At 36.1% G+C, this 13,235-nt stretch overlaps 1 protein-coding gene across 1 annotated transcript; it reads right to left on the reverse strand.

The window, feature by feature from the left end:
• Nucleotides 1-8,831: 8,831 nt before the first annotated feature.
• On the reverse strand, nt 8,832-10,248 carry LOC131619841 (uncharacterized; the record flags this gene model as incomplete). Its single annotated transcript, XM_058890891.1, has 3 exons — nt 9,483-10,248; nt 9,058-9,404; nt 8,832-9,017 (listed from the first exon to the last, which is right to left on the reverse strand). Coding segments are annotated over exons 1-3 (1,299 nt in total), but the record flags the coding sequence as incomplete, so codon positions are not given.
• Between the last annotated feature and the right edge of the window lie 2,987 nt (nt 10,249-13,235).

Genomic DNA, 13,235 nt, shown 5'->3' on the forward strand with positions numbered 1-13,235 from the left:
AATGGGCTATTAACTGCTTCCAGCTTGCTTGTGTCAGTTTCCAAGATATTTAATACGATTTTTTGATCTTCTAACTTCCTTCCCCCACGTTTGTCTTGCTGAAGTAACTACACATTCTCTATATATATCCTCATTCCTTCCACTTCTTTTTTACATCTCCTTACGCACAACACCTTAAACTCTTTCATCTTTTCAATCTTTTCAAACTATGGCACAACCTTTAACAAATGCCAACATAAGATCCTGCATTAAGAAAGAATTTAAGCTTTCTGCAGAAGAGTTTGATGCGAATCACATCAATGTTCGTGCCCTCTATGCTAGCCAGGGGCTTGCATTTTATCCTGAAATTCTAGATGGAAACATCTATCCCTGCATGCTGATTGAGTTCTGGAGATTTGCATCTTTGCGTATAGATCTAGAAGGGAGGACTACTATAACCTCCACCATTCGAGGGGCTCATGTCAGCATCACTCCCTCAACAATCTCTGATTTGTTGAAATGCAGCAATACCGGTGCAACGTTTGTTGACAACATTTTCGACATGAACACTTCTAACATGTTAAGGGATCTCATGGACAATGACCCCTTTAGTGCCAGGGTTATCAAAATTTGGCACCAACTTTTGGTAGGCAACTTTCGTCCGCGCAACCATAATAAAAATAACATCATGGTGGAAGACTTGGAGTTCATTTCTTGTGCTCTTCAAGGGAAGAAAATCAACTTTCCTCTTTTGATTTTTAAACAACTCGTGGAAGCTGTCTCTTCGACGGCCTCTCGTCAAGGCATGGTGACTTGTCTTCCTTATGGAAGATTCTTGTCTTACCTATTTCTCAAGCAAGGTGTAGTGAGGAAAATGCGCCAGGCCGGGCGCGTAGAGATGTTCGAAGCCGAAAGTCTGCCTCTACTATCTTTGGAGGACATCGACCAAAGAGTTCATTAATATTGGGTATTTTAGTGGCTTTAGGATTTGCCAGTTTTTTTTTTTTTTTTTTGTAATGACTGCGCCTTTTATGAAGGCACTTTTTGTAATGACTGGCCAAGACTTTTAGCCATTTTAATATAATCTCTTAGTTTTTACTCTCTTATGTGAATTTCTTGAAGCATAGGTCTATATTTTTTCAAATATTTACCATTTATCCTCAAGATTCGACCATCTGAATTTAGTTCTTCAATTTCATATGCATTGTTTGAAAACACTTGCAAAATTTTAAACGGTCCTTCCCAACTTGGGGACCATTTACCCAATAACTTATTCCTTTGATCCATGGGTAGAATAACCTTCCATACATAGTCACCTACCATGAATGTCTTCTCCTTGACTTTCTTGTTGTAAGCCTTCGCCACCTTTTCCTTTTGTCTTATTAATCTATCCAACGCTATTAGCCTCTCTTCGTCTAATTCGACTAACTTATCTAACATCATATTCCAGTATTCGTCAGACGAGAGACTATTTTGTCGTTGAATTCTTGTCGACTGTAGATGAATCTCTGCAGGCAATACAGCATCATGCCCAAAAGTCAAACGAAATGGGGTAGTTTTTATTGCTTCCTCTGGTGACGTTCGACAAGCCCAAAGGATTTGGTCGAGCGTTTGATGCCAATTTCTTGGCTTTTTTCCCACATGCTTCTTTATTAAATTTATGATAACTTTATTAGCAGCTTCGACTTGACCATTTGCCTGGGCATAATATGGAGTAGATGTTAGCAATTTAAACCCTGTTTCTGCTGCAAAAGCCTGCATTTTTTGACCAACAAAAATTGATCCTTGATCAGTAGTAATAGTTTCTGGGATCCCATATCTGTAGATAATGTGTTTTTGTATGAAACTAATCACTGCTTCTTGATCAGCATTAACTAGTGGGATTGCCTCTATCCATTTAGTAAAATAATCTATTCCTACTAAGATGAATCTTTGTTGCTTAGAAGATGCAGGTTTAATCTCTCCTATTAAATCCAAAGCCCATCCTCTAAAAGGCCAAGGTTTGATAATCGCATGCAATTCACTGGCTGGAACATGTTGAATGCCTGAAAATTTCTGGCACTCTTGGCATCCTCTTGCATATTCAATACAGTCTTTTAGCATTGTTGGCCAATATAAACCTTGTCTAAACAACAACCATTTCATCTTATGGCCTGATTGATGAGCTCCACAAACACCACTATGAACTTCTGACACAGCCAAATATGCTTCAGCTTCACTTAAGCATTTCAACAACACACCCTCAGCTGTTTTCTTGTATAAATCATTTCCTAATATCACATAGTTTAGAGCTCTGTATTTAATCTTTCGATCAGTTCCTCCGACTGGATTATTTAGGTAGTGGACCAATGGGTTCCTCCAATCAGCATCAGTCATATTGTCGATGGCAAAAATTTCCAAGGCATACAAATTTTCAATTTTAACATCATCATCTACCCCCTCGAATTTTGACGTCGACAATTGACCCAATTTATTTAATACTTCATGAGTTTCCTTGTTCTTGATCTCGACCATATCTTCCAACTTGTCTTTAGAAACTCTGTACCCAGAAGCAATTTGCGCCAATTCATTGGCAATGTAATTGTTGGATCTTGGTACATGCAAGATCTCAACATGTTCGAAATTTTCTAATAAGCGTATCACGATTGCATAATACATTATTAGATTTTCTTTAATGCATTTATACTCTTTTTTGATTTGTCGAATCACTAGTTCAGAATCACCTCGAATCTTAACCCGGGTTGCCCCTAAATCTATTAGGGCCTTCAAACCAGTAATCAAGGCTTCATATTCGACTTCATTATTAGAGCATACTTCTTTCATTTTGTAATGGAACTTAGTTGGAAGTCCCTTAGGGGAAATAATTAGGACTCCAATGCCTTAACCATTTTTGTGACTAGAACCATCAAAAAACAATTTCCAGTTAGTTTGGTCGACTTGATTTACAGACGAGTCAACTAACCCATGGTCGACTATAAAATCAGCCACAACTTGTCCTTTCATAGCTTTTAAAGGAACATATGTTAAGGAGAATTCAGTTAGCGCTAATGCCCACTTACCAATTCGACTATGCAAAATTGGCTTAGACAACATATGTTTAATGATATCAAAATGAGAGGACACATACACATCAACAGGCTTTATATATTGCTTAAGTTTGTTACATGAGAAATACAAGCATAAGCATAATTTTTCAATATCATTATACCTAGTTTCAGCATCTACTAGGGTTCGACTTAGATAATATATGGCTCTTTCGACGCCATTATCATCTTCTTGGGCCAACATACTCCCAATTGTCGAGCCTGATGCAGCTATGTATAACTTCATACTTTTTGTCCTATTGGGGGGTAACAAAATAGGAGGCTTAGTTAAATAAGCTTTTATTTGGTCGAATGCCTGTTGATGTTCTTGTTCCCATTTTAATTGATCTTGGTTCTTGAGTTTCACAAGTGGTGAAAATATCTTCGTTTTGCCACTTAGACTTGAGATGAATCTCCTCAAGAAATTAATCTTCCCCAACAATGACTGGAGTTGTTTCTTTGTTTCTGGCGCCTTTAGCTCCAAGATTGCTTTCGTCTTATTTTGGTTTATCTCAATGCCTTTCTTGTGAACCACGAAGCCCAGGAAATCCCCTCGCAGTTCGAATAAACTTGCTTTTCAGCAATCTTTCAATTTCTATTTTGATTTTTTCCATAACCTCTGGCGCAAATCTTCTAGGAAGCTGCTTGATAGGTTTCTTCCCTGGGTTTAGTGGTAGTCGATGTTCCACCACATGTCGACTTAAACCAGGCATTTCATTGTAATCCCATGCAAAATAATCTTTGTATTCTTTCAAAAGTCGAATCAACTTGGCTTTTAGGTCATTTGTAAGCCTCGTACTTACATAAGTAGGCCTTTTAATGATCCCATCACCTAGATCAATTTCCTCAAGAGGGTCTTGAGCTTGCATCCTTTTTACTGATCCTGATGGATCCATTTCGAAACCCAAAGGTTCGTCATCGTATATCCCGTCGAGTCGTTCGACTTGGTGATCGACTTCTTGATCGTTTTCATTTTTTACTATCATGGCCTCAATCGTCATATTTTCCTCTAGTTCGGCTTCTAAAGCCGCTTTTTCTTTGTTTTCGGCCAAATAAGCCGTTATCCGAGCCAGGTATTCTGACTCAGTGGTCATCGTCTTTGACCGTTGTCCTCTGTTCTGGAGGACTTTTGTAACACCCCATTTCTACCCGGCAATTATATATAAAAATCAGAGTTTTCAAAATTTCTCAATAAACAAATGAGGCATCACATAATGAAAACAAAACAAATCACCTCGTCGCATAAAGCGGATACATAGCACATTTAAAATTGAATAACTTATTTTATTAAAACACAGCAGAATCACTTAAGAATGTATTCAATAAAATATCTTCAGTTAACTTATCATTTTGTTCAACCAAAATGAAACAATTAAATAACAACATCATAGGTAATATAAATCGTTTCCCCCAGAGTGCTACGTATCAGAACAACAACCGACTCGAGTAACGGCAACTAAATCTTCATACTTGAATACCTGCACGTTGCCAGTATAAAGGCAACGGCGAAACAAGAGAGAAGGGTGAGATATCAAATCATATAAGTGGGCGTATGATAAATTGCATGCTAGGATTCAGACATACAAAATCATCACATCTCAAGTACCAATAGCTACTATACACATCATACTTCTACAGTTCATTAGTCTCACATACTTTTCATCACACAACAAGTCATAATCATGTAAATAGTATCATCCAATAAATTTCACATATTCAAGTATGCACAAAATTCAATAGTATAATACTCAAAAGATTCAATACTATTATCCCAAATATATACACAATCCATCATTATCACATATCCACACATTTAACCAATTATGTATCAAGACATCACCAAATTCAATTATCATATCTCATGTACACATAACAATCACATAAATGCATATATTCAAACACCACATAACCTCAATATGACTCAATGCAAGACATGTGACTCTATGCATGTGGTACCCAATGTGGACCCAAAGTTCCACCGCTTCCGATTCATATAGAATCTAGCCACGCTTCCGATCCGGACAAGATCAAAGCCCACCAAAATGTAAACATATAGTTTACCGCTTCCGATTCACTCTAGAATCTAAGCCCGCTTGTGTTTCAAAGCAAATCCACCTGTGTTTCAAGGCACACTATGATATGAATGTATGTACAGTATCACAAATATATGCAATTAAGATCATCTCTACCATCTTAACTTTCCGCATATCTCAATAATTCAACTCTATGAATTATCCACCAATTGTACACAACATTCGCAACACACACATCATTAACATATAAGAGGCCAATTAATCAATTACGATTCACACAATCCAATTAACACTAGTAACCATACTATCTCATGTTAATTCTCATTTTTGCCAATTATACATAAACACACACTTTCAACATCAAACAATTAATCATTTATTTAATGCTAACCAACTAACCACAGAGAATCAATATTGGCACAACATCATGGCATATACATATATTATTCTCAACATACATATTCAAGCCAAAACACAATTACGGACGAATCCTCACAATACCGTAATTTACCGACAAACCGAATAATTGATCCAACTTCAAGTATATTCCAATCAATTAAACTCGTTGCAATTAATTTAACTATTAATTTAACCAATTAATATCAAACTATATTAATTTAATTCACTTCAATTTCTACTCCATTTCCAATTTCTAGCATTCTATTGCTCAAAACCATTTTTATTGAAAAGAATATCACGCTAGCTTTCTAACGCCTCGAACGGAGACTCAAACGGAGTTACAGTTCAAAAGATATGAATTGTTAAAGTTCCAATGAAAAACAAACACCGACGTTATACACTGACAACTCTAAACATGTCAGAATTACTCAAAACGAATAAAAATAGGACTCTTAATAATTCAAAACAACTCTGACAACTTATTGTGGACTCTAACAACTCTATTGACAACTCTATTAAATTATTATAATTTATTTATAAAGAATATTTAAATTAAAATCCAATTTCGGTCGATTCGTAAAATATCACAATTTCAACAAAATAACACCACCATGTTAATCTACTAATTAAACTTAGCTACCACGTAAATTTCCATCAAATTCCGGGCAACTAATTATACTGCTTAATTCGGCTATTTCGATCAAACGGAACTCTATGGCATTTTATTAGAAGTAAATTTTTGGATACATGTGTATGTTATATTATTATTGTTTTGTTATCACACAGAATGTTTGTCATGGACAATATTTAGAAAGAAAATCCCAATCTTCACGTTTGACAAGGACCATCTGGGTGATAATGATGTTGAAATAATTAATAAGGAAAAGTATAAGCTACATTCAATTTGACATAAAAATAAAATAAAACAAAACAATGGAGGCACATGGTTATCATGGTGATACGCCCTTCTCAGGGTGGAGGCCAGCGTCTCACCTCCTCCTTCCTATTTAGAGACCCACATCTCCACTCTATTACTCCATCATCACATTTCTATTCCTAGATTTCATTAACACTCATGGCCACGGTTCTATAATATTTTCAGATTCATGGTTCAGTAACACAAACAACAACAACAGTGATAACGGTTCTTGAATAATATAAACAACAACAGTGAGTTATAGAAACAACATTTTATAGATTATCAATTTCCAGCAACAATTTAGCACAACAAATGCAATAACCTAAATCCCTAAATCCTAACATACAATATTTCATAAACCCCATTATAGAAAGAGAACCCCACCCTTACCTTATCAATGGAAACAACTCAATGGGTCTCTATTTGCATCTTTACTTGACACCATGGATGAAAACTCTTCAAGCTTCTTCTTCTTCTTCTCCATAGTCTTGCCTCTTTCTCCTCTATTCTTATCTCTTCATTATGACAACTCTCTCTTTCCAAAATCTCTAAAACCCTAATATAAAACCAATTGGGCTTAGTGTTTAAACTTTCTCTTTATTTAATATCCTCCAAAATCAATTTAGGCCCAATAAGAGATATAACTCAAATAATCAATTATATCACTTATAATAATAATTCCTTCAATATAATAATTCCGCCTTATAAATAATATTATTCTTAATATTATTTTCTGACTATCCGACTTCGATTTATATAATTCCAAATACGCCCTTAAATAACACCGACAATCCAAATTCGACTAAATCAAATATTTAAATCCTTCAATAATTTAATTAACCAATTTAATTAAATCCGGGGTGTTACAACTTTCCTGGTTCAATGGTTCATTAGGATCTTCTTTATTCCAAATGAAACCATAATTTGGGTCCAAGTTCAGATACTTAGACACACTTTCATCAGAAGGGTATACATCTTCTGCTTTGTAGCAAGGAGCTACATTTGCCAAATGCTGGTCGAAATGTCTGCGACCACTTTCAGTTTTGTAATAACTTTGGTCAGCTTCAATATTTTCCACTATACCATCTGACCTCCAAATAGCTACACGCTGATGTAAGGTGGAAGGAACTGCTCCAATCACATGGATCCATTCTCGACCCAACAGCAGTTTAAAATTTGCCTGAGATGCAATCACCATGAATACGGTCGACCTGACAGACGAACCAACAGCTAGTTTCACTTGAATTACTCCAAGTATTCCACTTGTCTTACCCTCATAATTAGACAGTACCATATTATGGGGTCTTAAGTCTTTGTCAGTCTTTCCCACTTTCTGTAGTGAGGAATAAGGCATTAAGTTTACTGCGCCCCACCATCAACGAACACTTTATTTATAGGTACTCCGTCCACTTTTGCCCTTATGAATAGGGGCTTCAAATGATACATCATTCCTCGACCTGGCCTCTCAAATACAGCCTTTTGTTCTTCTACCACTCCTTTTCCCATCACATAGTAACAAACAGGTGTTTCCTCCACATTCTCGTCAGGAAGAAAATCATCTTCGTTCTCAGATACCTCAGATACTCTGTCGAACTCTGCTGGAAGTACAGAGACAATCCCACAATCGATTAGCAACTCATCTGACTCTATGTCAAAGTTGTCGTCGACCTCTTCGTCCGACAGTGGATAATATTCAGGCTCTTTCCCCGTATTGAGAGCCGGGGCATCATCATCAACTAGTTCTTTGATGAGTTTCTTTCCTAGGATCATCCCAGCAGCTAATCTTTCGTTTGCTATTTTAGCCTGTTCTTCAGTCAACTTCCTGTGAAAAGGTTTTGATTGATAGTGAGAAAATCCTGCCTGCACCATTTTCGAACCTTCTTGTCCATTCTTGTGACTTCTTTGGTAACGTCTCCACTGCGTTCGAGTCATGGGGTTCTTTCCTTTGTAGTTTGGAGATATGTAATCTTTTCTTTTAGATCCACTATCAGTCCAAGAACCTTCAGCATTGGTTCCATCGCCTTGAATCTGCCATTCTGGGCGTTTACCTCTGAAGTTAATGGGTTTCACCCATTTGTCTTCAGGGACATCCGTCTTAGGACGGAAAGTCCTTGGTTTTTCAAACATCTTCCTGTATTCTCCAGCCCTTCGACCACTCTTTTCTCCTGTATACATGAATTGACGATTCTTGCCTCGACGAGGGTCGAACCTCACTTTGTTTGCAGCATCGACATTGAAAACAGCATCACGCCTTGGGCATAATCCGACTTGAGAGTTGTTATTGTGGCATCTCTCAAGGAATTTCAAAAGACTCTCTTTTGGTTCAGGATAAACCATGTTCAAAACTTTGCCATCAGTAGCGCCGTTTTGCTTTCTAACGAAACCATCAGTAGTCTCGACCATCATCACATCGGCAAGCTCAGTATAGTGAGCCTCTTCGACTTGCAAAGGATCAGTATCCACTTGCATTGATGACTTTGGCTTTTCTCCAAACTGTAACCTTCCTTCTTTCAAAGCTTTTTGCACTAAATCCCTGAAAAGGACACATTGAGAAGTTTTATGACCCAAGAAATTATGAAATTTACAAAATCCTCTTTTTTTTTTCTTTTGTTCAAGAGGAGGATTTTTAAGTCCCGGGGGGTACTATGATTTGCCCATCAGAAACCAACAAATCAAATATTTCGTCACATTTTGTTATATAAAATGAATACGTTTTACTAGAAAATTTTTCATTCTTACTTTCAACCAGATTTTTATCTTTTGAAGGTTTAAGCAATTTACAGATATATGGTGGTCCTGGCTTTAATTCAGCCACGTTGACCTCTCCCTCTTCGTATTTACTGTCGCTATTAGAGTCGAACTCACTTGTAGTAACATAAGCTATTTTTTCTTTCTTATGATACTTATTAGCCCTAGCCTTTTCAGCCTTTAGCCTTTCGACCTGGCGTACTCTGTCTGCCAGTTGTGCCATGTCTCTCAAATGTTGGGTGTCTAATTTCTTCCTTATGGAATAATCTAACCCACCTGCAGCCATTTCGACTAACTCATGTTCAGGAATTTGTGTAAAACATCTAGCTTTCAGTAACCTAAAACGGTTTAGATAGTCATCGACTGGTTCTGTACCCTTTCGCCTAACTCCAGCCAATTCTTTCAAGCTGATTTTCGACTGTCCCATATAAAATTGTTCATGAAACAATCGTTCTAATTGGTTCCATGAGAACAAAGATTGGGGAGATAAGGTCGTGAACCAAGTAAATGCGTTTTTCGTTAAAGAACTTGGAAAATACTTCATCTTTAGATTTTCATTGTTTGCTATTTCTCCAGCCTCTGTCTTGAACCTAGCAATATGTTCGACTGTCGACTCGCTAGTCTCACCAGCAAATTTGGTGAATTTTGGGACTTTCCACCCCCTAGGCAATTCAGTTTGCCTTACATATTCTGACAACGGGGAAACGAAATTTGGTCTATGCAAACCTACATTTATTCCATTCTGAACTAAAATTTGTTCAACTACATTAGAGATATTATTGTGTCCAATATTGACATCTTGCTGGACGTTCTTAAGAACCTGGTCAGCATCTTGATGCCTTTGTACTATTCTAGGGATCTCTTGCTCAATTTGATCTCCTTGTCCTATAGGTTCGACCCCTCTTACATTCGACCCTTGAGTAGTCGAAAGGTTTGGTTGTGGGGGCGCTCCAAAGAAATCTGCAATTCTGGCCATTTGTCCCGCCAATATTTCATAACTTTGGTTCGTGTTATTTATCATGGGAGTAAAAATAGTTCCCATTTGTTGAGTAAGGGCATTCACCATTTCATGATTACTTTCGTCCATTTGTTGTCGAATTGACAACATTGACGTAGTACTTAAAGACGGCAAAACCTGGTGATTATATCCTATGCCTATAGGTCGATCCCCTGGATTTGATGTGCTTGTAGCCATCATGCTGTCAGAATATAATAAAGGATTTGTATGCAAACCTTGCATCATAGACGTGGGCATTCCAAACTGAGGGTTAAAACCTGGTGGAGACATCATTCCATGAAACGGCGGTCGTAATGGATTCAACGGTGACCGTACATTCGTTGGTGATGATACCATTATTGCTGCCGTCGATCCACCAGTATTTGTTGCTCAAACTGGGGACGAATCTGCGGCATTTTGTGGTGTTCCTCCGGTCAGAACACCTCCTTGATTTCCAGAAAGATCAGAATTATTTGTATTAACTTCAGCCATGTTAGTTAATTTTCGACCACTTCTTAATATCATTCATAACTAAAGAAAAATAAAGAACAATTGACGGGTCCCACCAGGTGTGCCAATTTGTTTACCCAGAAAACTGGTAAACAAGCGCTAGTTTCCTTTTTAAAGGTTACTTTGCGGAGTCAACTAGAATACTCCAGGACTGATTGCTTTATTTTGTTAGATTATGCGTATCTGATTTATATTAAATGTAAATAATGACTTTAACGCAAAAGTAAGTACTGAAATTAAAGGCTTTAAAGTAAACCAAAACAATAAAAAGGCAGTAAATGTGCACTGAAATATCAAATGTAATGTAAAATGATTGCATTAATTAAACTGGTACGCATACGTACATTCCAAGGTTGCACTCGTTACTCATTGCGCAGAGATTTGAGTTTTACTTGTGTTTATGTAGAAAATGCGGACCCCTAACTATTCCTATGAAACTTGCTTAAATAGAAAAATAAAGTAACTACTACTAACGGTCGACTAACTATCAGTCAACACGTGTCTTCGACATGCAAGATCTTCAATTGTGAGACCTCCACGCGTCCTGTGAGAACTGCCAGAAAAACTGCCTGGAACTGCCTCTCGACTTCCACTTCAGTTTTTGCAGCCAAAAATCCTTAAGTCTTCGCATCCTTTTGGTCTGGTCGAACGTTGAAGCCTCAGATGACCTTCCTAGTCGAACAACTTCGACTACTAAGCATTATTTAATCGAATCACTTCGACCCAAATGGCAATGTAGATATTAACTTGAGGCGCAATTACCAATTTGGGGCCTTTTTACCAAATTGAGGCCCAATTGCCAATTTTGGGCCTTAGTTGCCCATTTATTAGTAAGTCGAAATCCTAGGGTAACAATACTGGAATTAAAATGCGGGAATGTAAAATGCGGAAAGTAAATCTACGCTATTACATCGATTGTGCGGGAAATGTAAACTACGCTATTTACATGAATTTGACAACCTATACACTTTATCTAAGAATTTAAATTGCAATAAGATAAAAGGAAGTATTTTTTTTTGGATTTTTGTATGATTGATTTTAATTAGAATTAATGCATAATTAATTTAATTAAAATGAGAAAAAGGTGGAAATAAAATTTAAACCTAAAAATTAAGTCTAAAATATATTTAAATGTTTCTTAATTAATTTTAAAATAAAACTAATTTTTTTGGATTTTTTGAAGTTGTTTTGAAATTATTAAGTTAAATAACATATAATTATGCAAATAATTACACAAATATTTAAAACTTAAAGAGAATAATATTCTAAATATGTACAAAATTAATCTACAATATATAAACTAAATTTAATATAAAGAACAATTTTTTTATGATTTTTTGATTGGTTGAAATAATTAGAAAGCAAATATATAAATATATACTAATTAATTAAACAAAATATTCTAATTATTAAGAAAAAGAAAATATTTTTATGTCAAAAAATAATAGATTATTTTATAAGCCTAAAAATATTTTTATTATATTTTTTTGATTTTTAGAACTATTTTTAATTAATTTTGCAAAGAAAATAAAATAAAATAGAAAATATAAAACAAATGATTATGTGTGGTTGGCTTAAGAGTCTATATCATGGACTAGCGTGTCTTGGTGCGTTGGATGAGCAGCTGGCATGATCTGATGGTTCAGAGTTTGAGGAACATGATGTGTACAGAACCTGCAAAGCACTGAATCCAAGGTTATTTTTAAAAAAACACGCGCGCGCCCTCCAACCAATGGGAAGGAGCCACGCATCATCTTCTTCATCAGAACCACTCTTTTACATCGTTCATTTACAGGTGGTGTAAAAAGCTCCAACCTATTACACCTGCAAAAATAGCGAATACGAGCAAAACACAATATAAATTTGGCGCGATGCCATGGTTTAACTCGTCTGGTCCATACGAATTCAATGGGACCTATATGAACCTGTAATTTTGCCTAATTTGAAAAGCCCTAATTTTGAGATGAAGAACCCTAAAATGGTGGTTTCGTGTACACGCATCCAAATCTCAATTAAACTTCCAGAAATGATCAGAACCTCATACTAAGCTCAAATATATGTCTACATCTTGATAAACATGCATGTATGATGAGATTTTTGTAAGTTTTAGTTTGAGCAAACCGTGAGGTATAGTGCTCGATTCTTTGAGTTTCAAAGCTTGAAACTGATTTGAATAGATTCAGTGATGCTTGGGGATTGTATTTGAGTGTTTAGTTTGGATTAAAAACTACTTAAACTAAAAATTCGAATTTCAAGTTTCTTTGAAAATTTCAATTTGATTTATGAGTGATACAAGCAAGAGTAAGGTTCTGATTTCGTCTCCCTTCTATTGATGAAGTGTTCTACTTCATTTATAAGCAGAGAAGCACTTAAAAACTAAGCTAAGAAGCAATAAGTGCTTTTGTTGAATTTTGACTTTTTTTAATAATATGTAGCTTTGAATTCAAGCAACCATGGCTCAATTTTCTTCAATCTTCTGCTGTACCATCTCTTTGGGGCAGAACTTTGAATGTTTCTTGATGACTCATGCTTAAGATCCAATCTACATAACATTATCCTTCCATTTC

This window comes from Vicia villosa, linkage group LG1 (assembly GCF_029867415.1).
Source record: "Vicia villosa cultivar HV-30 ecotype Madison, WI linkage group LG1, Vvil1.0, whole genome shotgun sequence".
Classification (NCBI taxonomy): Eukaryota; Viridiplantae; Streptophyta; class Magnoliopsida; order Fabales; family Fabaceae; genus Vicia; species Vicia villosa.